General features: G+C 37.2%; 2 protein-coding genes across 3 annotated transcripts; one reads left to right on the top strand and one right to left on the bottom strand.

Moving 5' to 3' along the window:
- Positions 1-212: 212 nt before the first annotated feature.
- Positions 213-14,916, top strand: LOC121267247 (pre-mRNA-processing factor 19-like). 2 transcript variants are annotated; one of them, XM_041171094.1, is made up of 18 exons: positions 213-343; positions 451-536; positions 1,479-1,550; positions 1,919-1,981; positions 4,319-4,405; positions 4,782-4,929; positions 5,021-5,142; positions 8,773-8,889; positions 10,291-10,386; positions 10,470-10,529; positions 11,292-11,366; positions 12,023-12,127; positions 12,424-12,540; positions 12,624-12,701; positions 12,783-12,879; positions 13,293-13,344; positions 14,299-14,369; positions 14,462-14,916. In XM_041171094.1, the coding sequence occupies exons 1-18, from the start codon at positions 331-333 to the stop codon at positions 14,569-14,571; spliced, it is 1,569 nt and encodes a 522-aa protein (XP_041027028.1). In that variant the 5' UTR covers positions 213-330; the 3' UTR covers positions 14,572-14,916. The 2 variants fall into 2 exon arrangements, with proteins under 2 accessions (XP_041027028.1, XP_041027031.1); XM_041171097.1 differs by having other exon boundaries at positions 262-343; positions 4,782-4,920.
- Positions 14,917-15,687: 771 nt separating this feature from the next.
- Positions 15,688-19,832, bottom strand: LOC121236687 (oxidation resistance protein 1-like). Its single transcript, XM_041133120.1, has 8 exons — positions 19,530-19,832; positions 18,127-18,554; positions 17,953-18,025; positions 17,744-17,824; positions 17,506-17,569; positions 17,020-17,107; positions 16,826-16,910; positions 15,688-15,902 (listed from the first exon to the last, which is right to left on the bottom strand). Exons 1-8 carry the CDS (start codon positions 19,632-19,634, stop codon positions 15,864-15,866), a joined length of 963 nt encoding a protein of 320 aa, XP_040989054.1. The 5' UTR covers positions 19,635-19,832; the 3' UTR covers positions 15,688-15,863.
- Between the last annotated feature and the right edge of the window lie 1,034 nt (positions 19,833-20,866).

Genomic DNA, 20,866 nt, shown 5'->3' with positions numbered 1-20,866 from the left:
TCTTATTTATTTATTTATTACATTTTTTTTGTTTATTAGCTATTTTTATTAAATGAATTGAAATTAAAACTAAAAGAATTTAAATAAAATATTATAAAAATATATTTTTTAATGTTATTTTTATTTTATAATTTTAAAAATAATTATTTATTTAATTTATATAAAAATTTTAAAAAAATTATAATAATTAGATGAGATGAATTGTGAGTTATTGTGAAAATAAAGTAGGCACAAAAACCACACCTCTCTCAATTTCCTCTCTCTTCTTGTTCACTCCTCTCATTTCGGGCGAGACAGGCTCGGAGCGAAACCCTAGCTCTCTCACCTACAATGAACTGCTCAAGTAACTCTATCTTCTCTCACTTTCTCCTTTTCCTTCTGGTATTCAGTTGCATTTTGGTTATTATTTTCTGATCTCTGTTCTATGCGCGTTTTACTATGCCTGTACAGTCTCCGGCGAAGTGCCGGAAGAGCCCGTGGTTTCCAAGAAATCTGGGCTGCTCTACGAGAAGCGGTTAATCGAGAGGCACATCTCCGTATGTTTGTTTCTCTTTCTTTGTTCTAGGTTGTCTTTTGCTCTCTCGTTGTTAGTTGCTTGGTTGCTCAGAAAAGTTCGGGGAGTAATGTCTAGAATAAAATTGAGGTTTCAGGATTTTGGGAACTAGAAATCATAAAAATACCAAAAAGGATAATTTTTTAATTCAGAAAGACTAATTCTATGGTAGATTATGTTTTCCTGGCTAGTAAGCTGAATGTTGGCTCATACTTAGGAGCTGAGAAGGGCTTGAAAGTGTAATTCTTAATCGTTAGGTTAATTGTTTCTGATTTTTTTTGCCCACTTGGAGTGCAAATATTTCGGCACAAGCGTGATTTTAATGCTTCATTTCTCCTTTAATTGGTTTTGGGAGGCAAGCTGGGGTTGTGGATTTGTTTGCTTATTCACAGAGCTTAATGATTTCCCCGACGCCAACCAGAATTATCAATTTATCAGCCCTAAACTGTGCGGTTTGGGGAGGTAGTTTGGTGCCAAAATGTGATTTCCCTTTGTTTATTCTCATTCAATAGATCTAATTAATCTAAATGGAGAAATACTTGTAAATTTTTACTCCTGTTCTTCACGGCATTTTGGAATGTTTGGAGTTTCCATTTTGTTGTGAAACAACAACTTGGGATTTAGGATGGATGGGAAAACTTTTCTTATTTTCTTTCTTCCGTTCAGAACGTTAATACCTTTGCTTCATACTTTTCTACTCTTTTTTTAAGTTGAACGGATGGCTGCTTTTATCTTTTTCATTCCTTTGGTTCAGTATTTTCTTAGTTAATGTTTCCGCAATTTACTTGTTCATGCCAAAAAAACCTTGATATATGTCTTCTCAATAGTGTTTTGTAACATTCAATGATTAATTTGCCTTTTTTTTTTAATTTTATTTTTATAACAGTGCTATTTTGATGAAATACTGCATCTTTATTTTGAATAGGATTTTGGAAAATGCCCAATTACGGGGGAACCACTTACGCTGGATGATATTGTTTCAATCAATACAGGCAAGGTACACTTAGAAAATTTGTATGTTTTCTGTTTTTAACATTATAGGAAGTTCTCATGAATTTTTAGTATGGAGGACCTTCCTATCAATAAACTTTATTGGACTCAACCTGCATGAATTTTTAGTATCTTTTTTACCTTCTAGATAGGTGTCTCTCTTATATACCTCCTGTGTACTAGAGTTGCGCCTTTTGCGCTTATCAGTAAATATTTATTACTCATAAAAAATGTTATAGGAAGTTCGCGCAGTTGGATTTGAACCTAGTCATCTTTTACACTGACAAAGATATTGTATAAGCTAAGGTAGTTAAGAGGCTTGCTGTTAATTGCATTTATCGTGCACTGATGCATTCTTGGTGGCTTGCCATGCAGATAGTGAAGCCCAGACCTCTACAGGCTGCAAGCATACCCGGCATGCTTGGAATGTTCCAGAATGTATGGGGATTCGGTCTATGACCATATTTTCCCGATTTGTGTTGTATAGATTCTTTATATATATATATATATAAGTAAGAAATTTATTAATCCACATAATTAGGCATAGCCCCAGTACAGAGGGAGTATACAAGAGAAATTGCATAGATTCTTTAGATAGCTTTACATGCTGCAGACTCTTGTCCATTTTTCTCAGTTCTTAATACAGTACTGTTCATTAGATTGTGGTTCTTCATTGTCATTAGTTTGTCATGGCCATGAAACTTGGACTCTAGTTTGTTTTTTATGGTCAGTAGATTTTAGACATGCAACTAGTGCATGTATTGATATCATCATCGTTAATTCCTCTTGTTGAAACTCTATAGCTGTGGTCTGATATGATGGAAAGTAGCAATTACATCATTCAATATGAGGAAAAACAAAAAATTTGGAATTTGGAGATTTTACAATCCTTCTCCCTTTCTCTCACACGTACAATCTTGACCTAATGTCATCGAAGATACTCATGGAGTTCACACGGTGTGGGACAATTTCAAAATTAAAAACATGGTTGTCTGCTGCTAAAATCAATGGCTATCATGTTGGCTTATATGGTATGGGAGAAGGTAGAACCAAAACTTATGAATCTTGCTAGGGTTTTATGTGTTTCATGGATTGACTTCACTGATGTAAACTTGCTGTAATTTCTTGCAGTAAGAGAGAAAATTGTAGAAAATATTGCTTTGTGGGCAAGAAGAGTGAGGTTTTCTGAATTCCCTTTGGGTTGAATGATACCTCAACCACCTAAAATAGGGTGACCAGTGGGGTCACGGATATGGATGTATATGAGTGGTACTTTTGTGCAAGACTGCAGGAAATTAAAACAAGAAAAATACCTGATTTTGTCACAAGATAAGAGATTATGATAGGATATACTTGTCTATATTCTGGTACTCTTTTGCTTATTAGGTGGATCTCTTGTATACTTTGTGTACTGGGGTAACACCCTTTATGACTCTTAGCAAAACTTATGTTACTTAAAAAAAGTCTAATGCTTTGATTGAAAATATAGGTTTCAACATACTGTTATATTCCACCTTCAATGGAGATTCTAATATAAGTAGTAGTGAGTGGTGGTATTGTTTTATTCATTGGGACAACCACGTATGTTCATTGTTGCTATCTCTGTTGTTCACAGCACCATCTCTTCAAAATCGCCATTAGAATATTGGTTGCTGTTTGGTATTTCCATTCTGATTATTGTCTTTGTGACCATCTCCTCAGTGTTGTTCTAGTGCTTTATTGCCACTACTTCCATTGTTGACCCCTCCACTGTTGCCCTAATTACCTCATGACCACCGTGATTTTGTCAACTATGCCACCATTGTCACTATGTTGCTGATGCTGCTGCAGTCTGGTCCTCTATAACCTGTGGCAATGCTGACACGGCATCCGAGACTATCACCATCAGCATGACCACCACTGACATGATTGTTATCAGTATCACCACCGCCACAATAGCTACATGCTGTCATCACTGTCACAAAACCATATCTGTGTCAAGCATTTCAAATCATAGCCCAAATTCCGAGTCTTGTGGAAATGTTGATCAATAATTCATTTATTAGTATATTTCGTTGAAATGGCCTTTTTAGTGCAGGCTTAATCTCTTTGCCACAAGTTTAAATAACTGCATTGGAAAACTAGATCCAGAAGAAGGATAAAAACTGTATTACTTCCAACGAACTCTTCTTGCCACAGAACTAGTAATACACATTATATGGGTCTGAACTAGTTATACATGTAATATGGGTCTTCAGTTTTTGTATATGTCAAGTATGCTTGAGCTGTATAAGGTTATCGGGATTTCATATACCTGAAGTAGGCAATAATTGCATAGATTTATTTTATTCCTTGCAATGGTCATAAGCACAAACTGAGTCATCAAGTATAAGGGATTTCTTATATTGGGTTGGATGATCCTGTTCATGTTTTTTCTTTCGTATGTGAAACATACTGTCTGCCCTGCAGGCTGCAACATCCCCTTGTGTTTTTTAATGAGTTAATCATCTATCAAAAGTTTTTGATAAGTAATTGGAAGCTTTATTGACAATAACAATAGGCGTAGCCCTGGTACATGGGTAGTATACAATATCCTTTTATTTTGATATGGTGTGTGTGCATGCTAATTTATGATATCAATTTGGGCTCTTAGTGAGCTATGTCTTGTATCAATTTGTTAAATAATGCTGATTGCTATAGTGGCTTATGTTTTTCACCTTGATTCTATCAATTAAGAAGTAATTGAGTTTCTCTTGATTGTTAAGTCATAAGGTATACTCCTCTCTGTGCTTACAGGAATGGGATGGTCTGATGCTATCCAATTTTGCTTTGGAACAACAACTGCATACAGCAAGACAAGAGCTAAGTCATGCACTGTACCAGGTATTAGCAAAAACATTCTTCTGGAGTTGGTTTATTACTAGAGTTTGTTTTTGAGGCTTTGAGGTGAACTTGACTAAGTTGGAATTGCTTCCGGTTGGGAGAGTGGAGAATGTAGCTAGTTTGGCAGATATCCTTGGATGTAGGATGCAATCACTCCAGCTCGCTTCTTTTTTCAATACTTTGGGAATTTTTTTCTTCACTCTTTTCACAATATCTCATGCCCGGTTCCTTATCTTGCACATTCCTGTTTTGCTTTTTAAAATCTCTGATGACGCTTGATTGCTATGTTATGCTTATATCTTATAGATTTAATGCATCTATAACTTCCATGGTTTCATCTAAAATTTGGTGGGTTCAACCTGTCATTTATGGGCAGCATGATGCTGCTTGCCGCGTGATTGCAAGACTTAAAAAAGAAAGGGATGAAGCAAGGTCATTGCTTGCTCAGGCTGATCGGCAGATACCCATGTCAGCATCAGTGGCAGTTACAGCAAACACTCCTTCAATTAGCAATGGTAAAAGAGGTAGATAGTTCCACTATGCGATTCTTGGTTTGTATTCTTTTTGTATTAATTTAAATCATAGCTAATTGGGGTTCTGTTAATTCCATTATAGCTGCTGAGGATGAGGAGTTGGGCCCTGGTGGAAAGAGAATACGGCCTGGAATATCTGCTGGTATTATTGCTGAGCTAACTGACTGTAATGCATCTCTCTCACAACAGCGTAAAAAACGCCAGGTATTGCTCGTTTTGATTTAGTATTACAGAGATTGTTTTGATTGCTGCACTAGCTGATTTGTTAAAAGGACATTCTCTTGTACTTATTATCTCTATTATCTGTCGTACATTCCTTTCATTGCTTGGTTACAGGGAAGGGGGAGGGGAAGAAGAAGTACGGGAGCACAGAGATTCCTTTTCCATTCCCCTCTAGGCCCACCATTTACATCCTCCCAAAGTTGGGGGGAAATGGGAGGAAGAAGAGAGGAGTGTGTTTCAATGTTTTTAGTTTTGGGGCTCACAAATCATTTCTCTTCTCTCCAGTTCCACCAAAGCAACTAAACACCTAAAGGGACAATAGACATACTTTGATTTTTCCTTCCCTATCCCTCCATTTTGCCAAATGTATGTTTTTATTATTATTATTATTATTATTATTATTATAGGTAAAAGTAAGTTTTATTGATAAAAGAATAGAAACAAAGTACCCAGGAGCATACAAACAGAACATGAAACCTAATTACATCTAGGTACTAGTGAGAGATACAAGCAGATCATGGAAAGTATCCGTATTACAAATAATGGCCGAAGCCCAAGAAAATAAAGTATTGTAAAAGAATCGCTTCAGCTCCTCCAAAGAACACTCCATGTCTTCAAAGCACCTCTTATTTCTCTCTAGCCACAAGCACCAGATAATGCAATGAGGAATCATTCTCCACACAGCAGCTATACGTGAATTCCCCCTAATTCCTGTCCAGCACCCCAGAATATCTCTAACTGTTCTAGGCATAACCCAAGCCACCCTTGTCCTATTAAGGATCTCATTCCATTAACACATTGCCACCTCACAATGTAACATAAGATGATCCACTGATTCTCCATCACACTTACACAAGAAGCACCAATCTACTATGATAAGACCACGTTTTCTCAAATTATCTGACGTGAGGATCCGCCCAAGAGAGGCAGTCCATACAAAGAAAGTGATCTTAGATGGTACTTTACGTTGCCAAATGGCCTTCCAAAGAAAATTATGGTCATTAGAAACTCCCAAGAGGGGCTGCACTGAAAATTTGTTATTGCCATTCAAAATCCAGATCAGATTATCCTCCAACTCACTGCCCATCACTATTGCATATAGCGAGTCAAAAAATTCAGCAAGCATATCCAGCTCCCAATCATGAACAGCTCTCGAGAAGCTTACATCCCAATGGACAACACCATTAGAAATTATCACTAAGACAGCCACGACAGCCTCTGTCGCTGGAAATTTGATAAAGTGTGGGAAACACTTGCTTTAGGACCCGTTCACCACTCCAAGCATCGTGCCAAAAGAAAACTCTTATCACCTCTTCCAATTGCAAATCTAAAATACTTGGAGAATCTATCCCATCCCACTCTAATATTTTTCCACAATCCCACCCCATGTGTTCCCCTAGCTTCCTTAGAACACCAGCCTCCCCTCATACTCTCATATTTAGCATCTATGACTTCTCGCCATAAACCCTCCCCCTCCTTATGGTATCTCCACAACCATTTCCCCATTAGTGTTTTATTGAAAGCCCTCACGTCACACACCCCCAACCCACCACATTGAATGGGTAAGCAAACTTTATCCCAACTCGCAAGATGGAACTTCATTTCTTCCTCCATCCCACCCCATAGAAAATTGCGAAAGATTTTCTCCATACAAGAGGCCACACTTGCCGGTAATGGAAAGAGGGATAAGAAATAAGTAGGGAGATTGGAAAGAGTGCTCTTGATAAGAGTCAAATGACCACCTTTAGACAAATATATCCGTTTCCACCCAGCCAATCGTCTTTCAATTCTTTGTAACACACCATCCCAGATGGTTTTTGTCTTGATAGCAGCCCCCAACAGTAAGCCCAGATATTTCAAGGGCAGCGAGGCAACCTTGCAACCCAGAATGTTCGCCAAACCTTGGATATTATGTACACTACCCACGGGAACCATTGCAGACTTTGATAGGATTACCTTCAAGCCTAAAACCGCTTTGAAACAAAGTAGCACAGCCCTCAAATATTGCAAATTATCAATGTTCGGTTCACAAAACAATAGTCTGCCATCAGCAAATAAAAGATGAGATATGGGAGCCCCACCCACTGAAAATCCAACAAGAAAACCTCCATTCAACGCCGCACGCAACATTCGACTCAGTGCTTCCATAACAACCACAAAAAGCAAAGGGGAGAGTGGGTCCCCTTGCTGGAGGCCCCTAGAGCTGTTAAAAAATCCTTCTGGTACTCCATTGACCAAAAAGGAGAACTGAGCCGTTGATATTCAATGCCTAATCCATGTAATCCATCTATCCCCAAAACCGCACCTCCCAAGTAACACAAAAAGTTCCAATTAACATGGTCATAAGCCTCCTCCATGTCTAACTTGCACAAGAGTCCGGGTAGGCCCTCGATTCTACAATCCAAGCATTCATTATCTATCAATACCGAATTCAGAATTGGTCTCCCCTTCACAAAAAGCATTTTGAGATTTAGAAATAATGCTACTCATAACTGTGTTCATGCGATTAGCGAGCACCTTTGAGATGATCTTATAAACTCCATTTATGATACTAATAGGCCGAAAGTCCTTTACATCCATGTCACTAATTTTCTTAGGGATAAGCGCAATAAAAGACACGTTAATATTTTTTTCAAATTTCCCTAAGGTGTATAGTTCTTGAAAAACCTGCATAATGTCACCACCCACTACCTCAACAATCATGATAAAAAGCCATCGGAAACCCATCCGGACCCGGGCTTTATCCTTGGCCATCCCACGAATCACCTGAAAAACCTCCTCCGACTCGAATGGCCTCTCCAGCCATGTAGAGCTTAGCTGGTCAATAGTCTCGAAAGGCATACCAAGAAGTTTGGGTCTCCAAGGAGCTGTTTCAGCAAGAAGATCTGTATAAAAATTAACAATTTGATTCTTAACAGCATCGGGATCCTAGTAAACCTGACCCTCCACCTGAATCACCTCGATAGCATTATTTCTGCGATGAGAATTGGCCACCTGATGAAAGAATTTAATGCATTTGTCTCCTTCCTTTTGCCATAGGGCACGTGATTTTTGTGTCCAAGAAATTTATTCCATAAGAAGCACCTTCTCCAATTCCAAAGTGATGGCTGATTTCCTACATGAGTCCTCAGCCAAAAGAGGGAGGTGTATCTCCCTTTCCTCCAAACCCCTTAGAGCCTCCAAGAGGGACAATTTTTTATTAGAAATGTGACCAAAGACTTCAATATTCCACCTTTTCAAGTCGGTCTTCAGGGCTTTCAGCTTACCCGCCAAAGTGAAGCTTGGTGATCCCTCAAAGGAGTACGAGGACCACCATGTCCTCAACTTCTCCACAAATCCCTCGGTTTTCAGCCACATGTTCTCAAACTTAAAATATATTTTTCCTTCACGAATACCTCCACAATCCAGAACAACGGGAAAGTGATCCGAGCATACTCTATCCAATCTTTTTTGGATCCGAGCATTCACAAAATTAATATGTTTTTGTTCATTTGTTTATAATGACAATGAGGAAGAGTTTAATGATGTATATTGTACTTTAATCATGTATATCAATTACTAATCACTGTGAATTTCCTCTCTCCCCCCTTTTCCTGTATGGTTTCTTTTCAGATACCTCCAACAGTGGCTACCATTGATGCTCTAGAGAGTTATACTCAGATTTCTAGTCATCCACTTCACAAAACTAGCAAACCAGGCATTGTATCTCTTGACATCCATTATGAAAAGGTACAGAATTCACTACGATCTATTTTCTTTTTCATGCATATCTTATTGTTATTTTGGTATTTCATCGGAGTAAGTTGTCATTGGCACCGTGCCAAGTAGTTGCCTGAAATGTATTGGCAAGTGCCTCGACTAATGGTTGCTCCAATCTTCTGCTTTGATTTCTTTGCACGTGTTACGTTTTATGTTTTTTGTGCATTATGGAACTTAAAAAAAAAAATGTTTTTGTTGCATTATGGTCTTACTACTGTCAAGTATGATCCTGTTGCCAAAAGTGCTCCCAGGAAACAAAAGGTGGAAAAAATACAAAATAAGAGTACACAAGTGTTACAGTAAAAAAACTTGGTTTAATCAGGCTATTACCACCTTTTGTGAGGGCAGATCATCAGATATTCTCAAAGAGAATACATTTCGGTGTGTTCTTTGGGACCATATTAAGACAGGATTCGCACACTTTGTTTAGGAAACTGTGAGTTTTTTTATGTTTATGTTGTTGTTTACTTATTGGACAGATATGTCATACTATACGAGTGGGGCTTAGAAGCTCTTATAGACAAGTGATATGGAGGATTTCCCTATGGACATTGGAGCTTGGTCACTAGCTTGTCGTATTGTTTTCTCTCTTATTTTGACAGTATACTCCAAAATTTTCCAGTTGATTAAGAGTTTGCTTCAACCTGTCAGGCTGCAGCGTAGTGGTCAAAGTATGGGCTTAGAATGAACCGTAGATCCAGAATCTTAGGCTTGATTTCGTAATTGGAATTCCCCTGGATTACTGATGGACAATTATAGAGGGTGGGGTCGTGTATTTGGGTTTTTTTCCCGGGGTGGGTCTGAAGGGCCATGCCTTGGTGAGGTTTCACATCATGAACCAATGAAGTCTTGAATTGCTTATAGAAACAAAACGAACCTCTTCTATTCTTGGCACGGAGGTATATGAAGAATGACCTTTGGGTCTGTTTTGTCTAGTGGTTATGACATCGTCTTCTCATGCCGAAGAAAACCATCAGTAAGAGTAACGTGAGCATGAGAATTTTTGGTAGTACTGGTGAACCAGATGGCCGCAGTGGTGGAATCTGGGATGGAGGGCTCGAAGTATTTCTCTAGATCTGGCAAAAGCGAAAGACCTCCTAATGTAATTCGAATGGGCGCTGACCTGACCGTGAATAAGAGTTTGCTTCACGTGTGCATCTGTATGATTGCTGTAACTATTATGTCTGAATTAGGTATTTGGAGCTTGAGTGGAATTCCATTGCTGCATGTGATTGGATCTTTTTGCTTTTTAAGTCCTGTGCTATTTTTCATTCAACACTTTTTTGGTGCAACAATGATTTTCATTCTAGATGGTGCTGACATTGACTCAAATATGGTTCTGGCTAATGCATTTTTTCCCCTGCTATCTAGGACATAATTGCAACTGGAGGGCTCGACACAAATGCCGTTCTTTTTGATCGACCATCAGGACAGATCTTATCTACACTCAGTGGTCATTCCAAAAAGGTTTGACTTTTATTCTATTATTCAATTGCTGGAGTTGTCCTGTTTTGAAAATCTGTTGGCTGATTAGACATTGCATTTGATAGGTTACCAGTCTAAAATTTGTTGCTCGGGGTGATTTATTCTTAACTGCCTCAGCAGACAAGGTAAGTATTTGGTTTCCAAGTTTTGTAGTTATGAATCATGAATGTTGACATCAACCGGTTCTTAATAAAAGGAAACGTTTCTTTCCGAAATTTATTGTTTAGTTATGGGTTTTTCAGACAGTAATGTTTGCCTGACCATTAGAAGTGTGTATGGGTGATTTTGTAAATCTTCTTGGCTATTAGATTAAATGTCTGTAGGGAGCCTGAATTGCAAATATTGACCTGGGTGCCACCCAGAGGAAATCAGTAGGTACTGGAATGGAAAGCTGCAAGTGAAGGTTTAAGATTTGCTAGCATTGGCTTTTGCCTTTTAAGTTTGAATGTCTCTACAAGTGACATTGAATAGCTTTGATAAAAAAAGAACACCCATATTATTTCTTGAACAGGTGATTTTGCATCTGAATTATTATGTGTTTTCCTTGATTCTATTTTGTAAGTTGTGATGACTCTGTATGGTGGGTATTTTTGGCGGTGTTGGTCAACTTTTTTAAGTGCACATTTTCTTAGGAGCTCTGATTGAATTTAGGCTTTCCATTTACCAAATACTAAAGGTCTATAGTTAATAAAGATTGCTTTCACTCTAGTCTCTTACAACTTGCATATTAGAATACTACAGTGCTTCCAGCTGTTTTGATGTAACTCCATGCCATGAGCATTTAAGAATCAATTTCTCGATAAGTTTTTAAGAATTATTTTAACAATATATGTACTTCTATTCTTGCCTTGTTTTCTAAAATGTTCTTTTTCTGTTTTTTGCTCAAGACTGTACGTGTGTGGCAAGAGTCTGATGATGGGAACTATAACTGTAGGCACATCTTGAAGGATCATACAGCCGAGGTAAGTAAGCTTATGATTCTCTTGATGGGTTCCTTCACCAATTTCAACACTGGGTGTAATATGCCTTCCTATGCTTCTTTCTTTTAGCTGTCCTTTGGGAATAGAAGTGGAATTTTCTCATTCCATACTTGCTTCTCTGAATTGTGTTCTTAAAGTTACTAATAAAAAAAATTGTTCTTAAAGTTTGGCTAGACAATCTAGTCTGCTGCGTTAAACTGTCACTAGAACATGATACCTGTATTTGGTCGTCAGTTTTTATGTGGACATGCTACATTAAGAGTGGTAACAATTGAGCTGTTAATGTTGCGGAACTCAACTCTCTCCCCATACTAATCGTGCCGTGTTAGTCATGTTCTTGTTCATCTCACTGAAGGCAACATGATGAATTATTTCTCTTTCACAATTGATCTAGTATTTTTTAGATATTTTGTGATCACGAATAAAAGTGTGGCATTATATGCAATGAAATCTTGAATACCATTGACAACAATGTCTTGGTCGAGAGGTGTTCGCAACTAAAGAAGGATGGCATGCCATGCTTAGTTTTCTTTTTCTCACTCCTAGGATATCATATTTATGTCTTGTTGACTGCTATTTAATTATGATTCATGTGCTCTCATGTGATTCAATAATGATATGCCATTTATTTTTCTAAGGTGCAAGCTATTACTGTCCATGCGACGAATAACTACTTTGTGACCGCTTCTCTTGATAGCACATGGTGCTTTTACGAGCTTTCTTCTGGATTATGTCTCACACAGGTCTGTTTCTCTCCATCTCTGTGTGTCTCTCTCTCACATGCACCCACTTGCACTCTTATCTAGTACCTCTATAACCGTGAATAGCAGGAATGATATGTATCTATAAGTTGACATCAATGAAGTCAGTACACAATCCTATGTATGTGGAGCATAAAATAAATCAATAGAGATTGCAGAAGAAATAAAGAATTTGAAATGCTTTCAACAATCATAAGATGCCTTGCAAGCATTTGTATATCTATCCCTTTTGCTCCATCTTTTCTGGTGAGTTAAGTTAATTATAATTAGTTCTGCAGGTAGTGGATGCCTCAGATTCTAACGGCTATACATCTGCAGCATTTCATCCTGATGGCCTAATCCTTGGAACAGGCACTTCAGAAGCTGTTGTTAAAATTTGGGATGTGAAAAGTCAGGTGGAACTTGCTCCTTGTGTGGCTTTCTATCTTTTAGTTTTTTCAAATTTTTTCTGATTAAATTTTCTTTGATTGGTTTACAGGCAAATGTTGCCAGATTTGATGGACATGTTGGGGCTGTAACTTCCATATCTTTCTCTGAAAATGGTTACTTCCTTGCAGTAAGTTTTCTGCAAATAAATTATTCCCAGTGTATAGGGGTTGGACATATCTTGTTTGATTTCATGTTATGAAATGGACAGACTGCAGCTCATGATGGTGTTAAGCTGTGGGATCTACGCAAATTAAGGAACTTCCGTACATTTGCACCATATGATTCAGATACCCCAACAAACTCGGGTATGTAATTTTAATATCTCCATGCCCAAAATAGATGGCTCCATGTTGAGATCAAACATGGTTTTGTTGATCTATTATTAGGCTGCGTTTGGATGTTGAACTGAGTTGAGTTGAGTTGAGTTGAGATGATAAAATATTGTTAAAATATTATTTTTTAATATTATTATTATTATTTTGAGATTTGAAAAAGTTGAATTGTTTATTATATTTTGTGTTGGGATTTAAAAAAGTTATAATGATGAGTTGAAATGAGTTTGGGATCCAAACTCACCCTTACTCCTTGTCTGTTTTGTCCTGCGCCTTTGTGATGGAACTGGGGAGGTTTTAATCCTTTACTTATTCTACCTGTTTACTGACTTGATACTAGTGTTTGAAAAATGTATTTGGTAATGGAAGCTCGTTTCTGCTTGCAGTGGAGTTTGACAATAGTGGATGTTACCTTGCAATCGCTGGATCGGATATAAGGTGGGTGTTAAAAAACTCCACAACTACTGGGCTTTGATAATATTTAAACTTATCGAATCAATTTCAAATCCAATTTCGCAGAGTCTGGAAGATGTTTTTTTTTTTTTTTTTTTTTTTAAATGAATCATCTCTAATATTGAATTAGCTCGGGCTATTTTGATGTTTGCTTTCAGTCATTTCTACAAACAGCCTCTAGTAACTAACTGGAAGGAAATTCATGGCATGCCAGGAGCTCCTTTAGCCACATTCACTCATCTTTTCCCTCTATCTGGCCTTATTTGCCCCCTTTATTCTTCTATGGTGGGAAGATAAATTTTTTTTTTTGATACGGAAGAGATAAATTTTATTAATATGAATGAAATAGGCCTAAACCATGTACACAGGAAGTATACCACAGGACACCTAAATACATTCTAAGAGCGATGAACTAAAGACAAGAAGTCATGAATATTATCCCCAATTAAAACAATAGCAGAAAACCAAAGCAATAAGGTAGTTAGAAAGAAATTCTTCAGCTCCACCACTGTGTGTTCCTTGTCTTCAAAACAACGCACATTCCTTTCCATCCAAATGCACCACATGATACACAATGGTGGGAAGAGAAAATTAGTTGCAATTCCATCATGTATGAACCAACACTCCATCTATTGCAACTAGATGTTGGAAAGGTAGTTGGGCCCACATCACAGCATTTTCACGAATTAATCCCAACCTAGCTGATTAGTTAGCAGGTTCATGTGAGAAACCTGACATCTCTATTTTAACCCGAGTCTTAAGATTCAGTTTCTAGCCTTGACTTTAGCAACCCTTCAACCACCTTTTCTTGGCAACCACTTGAACTGCTGACTAAGTGACAAACCCTAGCCATCTTTCAGTGCTAAATGCTGTTTTGCTTCTGTAGTTTTGTGATTTTTTGCAGCCATGGAAACTAATCTGGGGATTGTGCTTCTGCAGAGTTTACCAAGTTGCAAATGTTAAATCAGAATGGAATTGTATCAAGACCATACCTGATTTATCTGGCACAGGTTCTCTAAATTTGGGCCCCATTTTTTTGTTTTTAATCAGTGGCTCTTACCTGTCAATTCTTGATGTTCAGTCTGTTCTGCTTTTATTTCAGGTAAAGCAACTTGTGCAAGATTTGGTCCGGATGCAAAATATATGGCAGTTGGATCAATGGATAGAAACCTCCGCATTTTTGGCCTGCCTGGTGAGGATGGTCCATTATAATCATAGAGCACCCTTGAAGTTGCCCTATGCAGGAAGTGGAATCTTGGTATTTCCTGCAGTTTCTGTTACTGCTACTTGTAATTCATTGGCTGAACTGAATGGTAGAGATTTCATTAATTATATAGTGTAGGCGCTATTCTCACGTTCCTCTCCATTGAGCAAAGAGTACCCTTGAGCATTCTGCATCGTTCTTGTGAGGTGCGGTGTCAAACTGAGCTGAAAATAGTCATATCTGTCGGCCCATAATCCCATGTCGTCATAACTTTCTAAGCGCGTCTAATTTCCTGTATTATCAATTTTTTTTTCTATTAACTTTTGGTAATGAGATTTTGCCCTTATTGATTAGCGTTTGAGTTGGCCAACATTACCATCCTTGTGTTCAAATGTGGGGTAGCTGATACGACATTGTTTTCAAAGCTGTTCACATTCGATGCTTTTTTGTCATAAATTGGTGCACTGACAAGGTTAAGCAATTTAGAACAGCTTCTAGACCCCAAGTGTGGCATGCTTGCAATTCATGGTATTCAGTATTAACGATGTGGGATGGGCATTCCAAAGTTCAGTTTTTCAATCGAAACAACGTTGTTAATCATGAATGATCAAACTTACAATGGCATTGGAAGCCGGGATTCATGCCCAAATCGCATTCCCACGGTATGTTTACGGTCACTAACATCAAGAGATGCGGGCTGTATAAAAATTGCTACTTCAGGTCAGCCCTACTAACCATCAGTTGGTGGCTTTGTACTGTTGTAAAACAATTAGAGCTGAATGTTTGAACTGCAGCAGCAGTTAAACAAGCCTTAAATATTTTAAAATATATTAATATTATTTTTATTTTAAAATTTAAAAAAATTAAATTATTTATTTTATTTTGTGTAAAAATTTAAAAAAATTATAATGACTTGCGTCAGTCACCAGTTTGGAGCATTATTGTGACCAGTCTTGGTCGTTTTGTTCGCGAGAATATTGTTTACACCCAAATGATCTCTGCCACTTCGTATCCAGTAACTTCTACAACACTAATAGCTCTGTAAATTCATTTTTTTTAATGGAAAAAAGATTATTTATTCGGGCGTGAGTGATCAAGCACCATCTACTGCCAAATCGAGCATGTGGCCAGAAAGCAATTTTTAATTAGTTTAGAAATCTATCAATTCACCAAATGGAAAATCCCTCATCTGAGATATCATCATACCTCTCCTTAAAATAAAAAAGGAGGCAAATTTAATGTAAATGAATAAAGAATAGGATCATAATAAATTAAGAAAGACAGATCTGGGAGCCTCATCTTAGGTAAGGTAATGCGATGCATGCGTAAAACCCCAAAGCTGCAAAAGAGACAACAAGACTTGCATTAAATTATCGTCGGGTAAATTGAAATGAGTATAATTTAAGAGTTAGTCTATATACAGTCCCCAAATGGAGATTGCTTATATAAGTCCATATAGTTATGTTTAAAAAATAAATAAAATTCTAATAATATCCTTTTTAAAATGATGTTTTTTCCTCTTTTACTCCCAATCATCAATAGGACTACACACGTAGTCCCCCACTCAGGACTGCAAATAGAATTTCTCATAATTTAATTTGCAGTTGAGAACATGACTGCTTTTGTAAATGGAACAACAATTCGAAAGAGCTAACATAGGTATGATTTCTATATTTCTTTCATCAAAATGAAATTCCACATGGTTTTGAGAAGTAAATCCATTTTACTGGAGCTAACCAGAGTTGGCATTCTAGCAAATTGCTGCTCGTGTACTACTGTTCCACTTCATTTGTGATTCATCTTATCTCAACACCTAAAAACAATATTTGTCTTACCCTTGTTACCGGTTGTCTGATTTTAGGGATCCTAAAGTTGTGTTTCTAGTCGGCGCACATCAGCCACAACACTACAAATGGTTTTAGTAGACAGAAAACCTGTATAATTTAATGGCTGGAATGGATTTGAAATATGCATAACATGACAAAGTAACTGTATTATTGGATACCCTGACTTGGAGCAGGTTGGTGAGTTTAACAAGACAAGGAGTATGAAGGGGGTTGAAGTGGGAGGCAGCAGACAATACTCAAATCTTTCTTATGAACTACAATGGATTTATAACTAACAAGAGCATCGACCAATATAAAGGACAAGCCAGAGAAAAAAGGGTCCCACTCACCAGACCAGGAAGCAAAAGTAACAATGTGAAACAGTCACTGGAAGTTAACAATGTACAAGACACAGTGGTTAAACATCAGGCATTACCTCAACATTCTTTAAATCAAACTCTTGGTTATGAGCCAAGCACAAGCTCCCAAATGTTTCACACGGTCCACTGGTTCCACTTAACCTTTTCACAGAGTTCACAAGCATGAGAAGAGAAGCTACTTAACCGCTGGTGCAAATTAAAATTTTGAATTTGACAATTCCAAAGAAGAATATTCAAAGAAACAACTTACAGATCTCCATCCAAGCACAAGGCAAAGTTACCACCGCCACCAAATGCTAGTAAGTCATTCAAACACAAGTAATAATATCGATTGGCTCCTACACACAATTTTGACATGATGTCATTTTAGGCAAAAGAAAGGCCCATTAAAGGCTTCTCAGGCATTGTAATATGTTTTTCTTTGATTTTAAGGTGTACTAGAGTTCATTTAAGACTTTGGTCATAAATTCCATGACATTGATATGACAACGAGCATTGATATGGGTAACTCTTAAAGGAACGGCACTCTTAATGTAGCAGTTGAAGACTGCCAACCAAATCCAGGCTTGAATAAATGTCCCAATTAACATCTTAGTAAATTGGGTATCCTGTCTTCCTATTACCAAACATTGAGGGGTCCAAAAAGGCAGCCAAATACTTGGCTCTACCACCTATTCACATGCATGATGCAACTCATGAGAGCAAGCATTACACGTAATTGAATCAAGTTCCTTACCAGTTGGTCTAAATAGTCTCGGTTCACCATATATGGTTGTAAACACAAATGTTTGGTTTGTTCCCTATCACCAAAAAAGGAAAAAATAAATAAAAATAACAAAATCATGCTTCAAATATTGAAAGAGAAAATTAGAGATACAGACCCAGATAGATGAAATATCAAGGAGATAGCCACTTCATCGAGAAGACATCTATGAAAGATTAATATCAATAATGATTATAACATGTTAACTTACTAGGTATTTTCTCTTTGTTGTAGGTTTCAAAGGGCATTCCAGCAACCCACCAAACACAGCACCTTGCCTATCACCAGCAATCTAGAAGTTGTACATCACAATTACATAAGCTACCATTACTAAAAAGTGAATGTATATATAGAAGATAGGTAATCTCCAAATTGTATCACCACACAAGAGATCTCATTGGAACTCAGATATTAGCGTACCAGCAAACAAGGGCCAGAAAGGTCGGCACTCTTGCGAATAAGTGTACGCAGTGATATACCATGTTTCAACGTACTGCCCTTCAGTTGAAAGAACCGATATTGAATCAAGATGTGAATACAAGGATAAATAAATGCATTTACTGCAGAGTGTATAAGCTTTTCATCAAAACTGACCTGTACAGCAACACCCACTGGCATCCTTTGACAATATTAGGAAGGGACGACAACAAGAACTCATACAAATCTGTGGAAATAAAAGCAGACTCATCCATGAGATAGGGTAAAGGCTTCTGTGGACTGTGTTGATCGGTTGCATCTTCAAACCCTTCAGACCCACTAATGCTCCTTCCTGAAGTCAGCTCTTCATAATCTTCTTGATTAATTGGTGTTACCTTCTTGTCATATGTTGGACTATATTTTACATAGTCGTCCAAGGATTCATCTAGAGCTTTAAAGTTCGCATTTCTATGTTGAGCAGGGTGTGCTTGAATTGGTTTGAGACCATGTTGATGCTCATTTGATCTCGATCCAAAGCCGGCTGAAGGAATAAGGTAAGAAAAATATGAAGACAAAGATTTCTCCCCTTTAGAACAAGGCCTGGCCTACACATTCAAAAACCTCAAATCATCATGAAAGTAAATTACACATTCAAAATTCAAATAGAATTCGAGAAAATCAGCCACTTCCTATTGGAATATACAGTAAACACGGAGGAAGATGCTTTTTTCTTGAATTGTTTCCAAACAAGCGAAAGAAAGAATCAACTTGACTAATCCATAGAGTTTGAAAAGGGCATATTTGCGTTGAAACTTTGGTTTTTAGTCATAAACCTCATCTCTATCTTTCTCTTAAAGAAATAAAATTTTCACATACCCTGCAATCAAAACCCTTTTTTTTTTTTTTTTGATTGGTAATCAAGAAGTTTTATTCATAAAAATAGGCAAAGTCCAAGTCCACAAGGAGTATACATGAGAAGTACCTAACTAGAAAAGTCATGGACATTTAGTCCGTGACAAACAATGGCCCCCACCCATTAGAACAATGTTTTAAAACTTTTAGAAAACTTTAAAAGAATCCATTAAAACAACAGAAAACAGTGGAGTACTAATTAAGAAGCTAACTTCGTCTACAGCCTAAAAACCACATCCGTTCGAAGATCATATACCTCATTTCCTTCTAGTGTGTGCACAGGAATAACTCAGACAACAAAAATTACACGCCTGGTTTTTTAATAGTAGGAATGACTCCAACAACCAAAATGCCCAATTTTGGCAGTTATCTTGATAATTAAAGACTTTTTTTTTTTTTTTTTTTTGGGGGGGGGGGGTGGAGAGGGGTAAAAAAGAAGCTAGATTTAACGACAATTCAGCAAACACTAGTTGACAAATAAATAAATAAATAATCCGTCTCCACATTGGATCTCAATCGATCAATAGCTAGTCCACCCAAATTCAATTTCAACTGAAGGAACTCCAATTCTTTCAGACACCCAGATCTAAGTTTTCCAGAGAGCCAACCTTACAATCAGGCTCAACTATTTACGTGTCAAAGAACAAAAAATAAAGAGGAGAGATTACCAGAGGGGAGGGAGAAGCGGAGGAGGAGGAGGGGGAAGAGGAGTTGGGGGAATCGGCGAAGAAACGGGAGAGCCTATCCGTCACTTTCTCTTTCAACGCGTACATAATGAGTGTCGTGATTTAGATGATGATAGTGAATCGGTCTTGGGGTGCTTTTCTTCAAGACATTCGAGTTTTTATGTGTTTTAACGTTATCGCTTTTGCTTTGGGGAATGAGAAAGGAAGGGAAAGCAAACAGGGAAATGTCGGTGGGAGAGGGACGAGTGGCAGTAATGGCAGGCAGCAATCAACGGAAATTTGGAAAGTTTGGGGCATTTTTATCTTGTTCGTTATGCGCGCGTCTCTGTTGGTTTTTGACTTCCGATACTGCTATAGGCCGTGGGCTGAGGCATCCTATGCTTTAGAGGTTTTTTTTTTTTTTCTTTTTGTTTTCCTTCTAAACAAACACAAATCGCACGGAGTAAAATATAAATAATTGTATGTACGGCAAATTATAAAATTATAACACAAGTTTTCACGTTTATATAATTGAGTAATATTAGATACAAATTTTAAATAGACAAGCTTTATATAAGCTTTTTATAAAATAATAGGTCACACTAATAAATAAGAATTTTTTTTACACTTTTTTAAAGTGAGGTCTACTTTTTTACAAAAACTTGTATAGAGCTTGTCTATTTATAGTTTGTACAAGTCATTTCTCTATATAATTTAAGGCCTTAGTTTCTAGTTTTTGTAAAACTGATATTCAAGTTTCATGAAATTTTTAATTAGACACCTCCGTCAATTTTTCATTTAGGTCTCATTTGGATAGCAAAGGCTTTCCAACTCATTTTATTTGATCTCAATATTCAAACACACCACAAACACACATTTTTCAATTTCAAATATTCAATTTTTTCAAATCTCAAAATAAAAATTATATTAAAAAATTATATTCTAATAATATTTTAATTTTATAATATTTTTATTCAATTTTTTCTCTCTCATTTTTTAAAATCCCATAAAATATATTAATTCAAATCATTCACTAGGGGTGGAAATATATGACACGACCCATTAGCCCGACACGAACACGACACTGTAATAACGGGTTTGGGTTTAGCCTTAAGAGATTCAGGTCAAAACGGGGTTAACCCGTTAAGACATGATTGCTTAACGGGTCACTAATGAGTCAACCCGTTATGACCCGTTAAGAAAGTTCAAATTACATTTTTACCATTATACCTAAAAACTAAAAAACCCTAAGTCCCGCCACACTCACAGTCTCACACTCCCTCGGACCCTCACAAATTCACAATCTAAGATTCTTACATTCATCTTCTTACTTTTAGCCC

This window comes from Juglans microcarpa x Juglans regia, chromosome 1D (genome assembly GCF_004785595.1).
Source record: "Juglans microcarpa x Juglans regia isolate MS1-56 chromosome 1D, Jm3101_v1.0, whole genome shotgun sequence".
Lineage (NCBI taxonomy): Eukaryota > Viridiplantae > Streptophyta > Magnoliopsida > Fagales > Juglandaceae > Juglans > Juglans microcarpa x Juglans regia.
Note: the sequence above shows the minus strand (reverse complement) of the source record. Positions and strands in the feature narration are given on the sequence as shown.

What these genes read in the sequence shown, in the direction of transcription:
- LOC121267247 (XM_041171094.1), top strand. An exon ending in TAATCGAGAGGCACATCTCC is followed by an intron (nt 537 to 1,478) that starts GTATGTTTGTTT and finishes TATTTTGAATAG; the next exon opens with GATTTTGGAAAATGCCCAAT. An exon ending in TGAAGGATCATACAGCCGAG is followed by an intron (nt 11,367 to 12,022) that starts GTAAGTAAGCTT and finishes TATTTTTCTAAG; the next exon opens with GTGCAAGCTATTACTGTCCA.
- LOC121236687 (XM_041133120.1), bottom strand. Translation starts at nt 19,634, where the DNA reads ATGTACGCGTTGAAAGAGAAAGTGACGGATAGGCTCTCCCGTTTCTTC. An exon ending in CCGCTTCTCCCTCCCCTCTG is followed by an intron (nt 18,555 to 19,529) that starts GTAATCTCTCCT and finishes TTGAATGTGTAG; the next exon opens with GCCAGGCCTTGTTCTAAAGG. An exon ending in GAGACTATTTAGACCAACTG is followed by an intron (nt 17,108 to 17,505) that starts GTAAGGAACTTG and finishes AATTGTGTGTAG; the next exon opens with GAGCCAATCGATATTATTAC.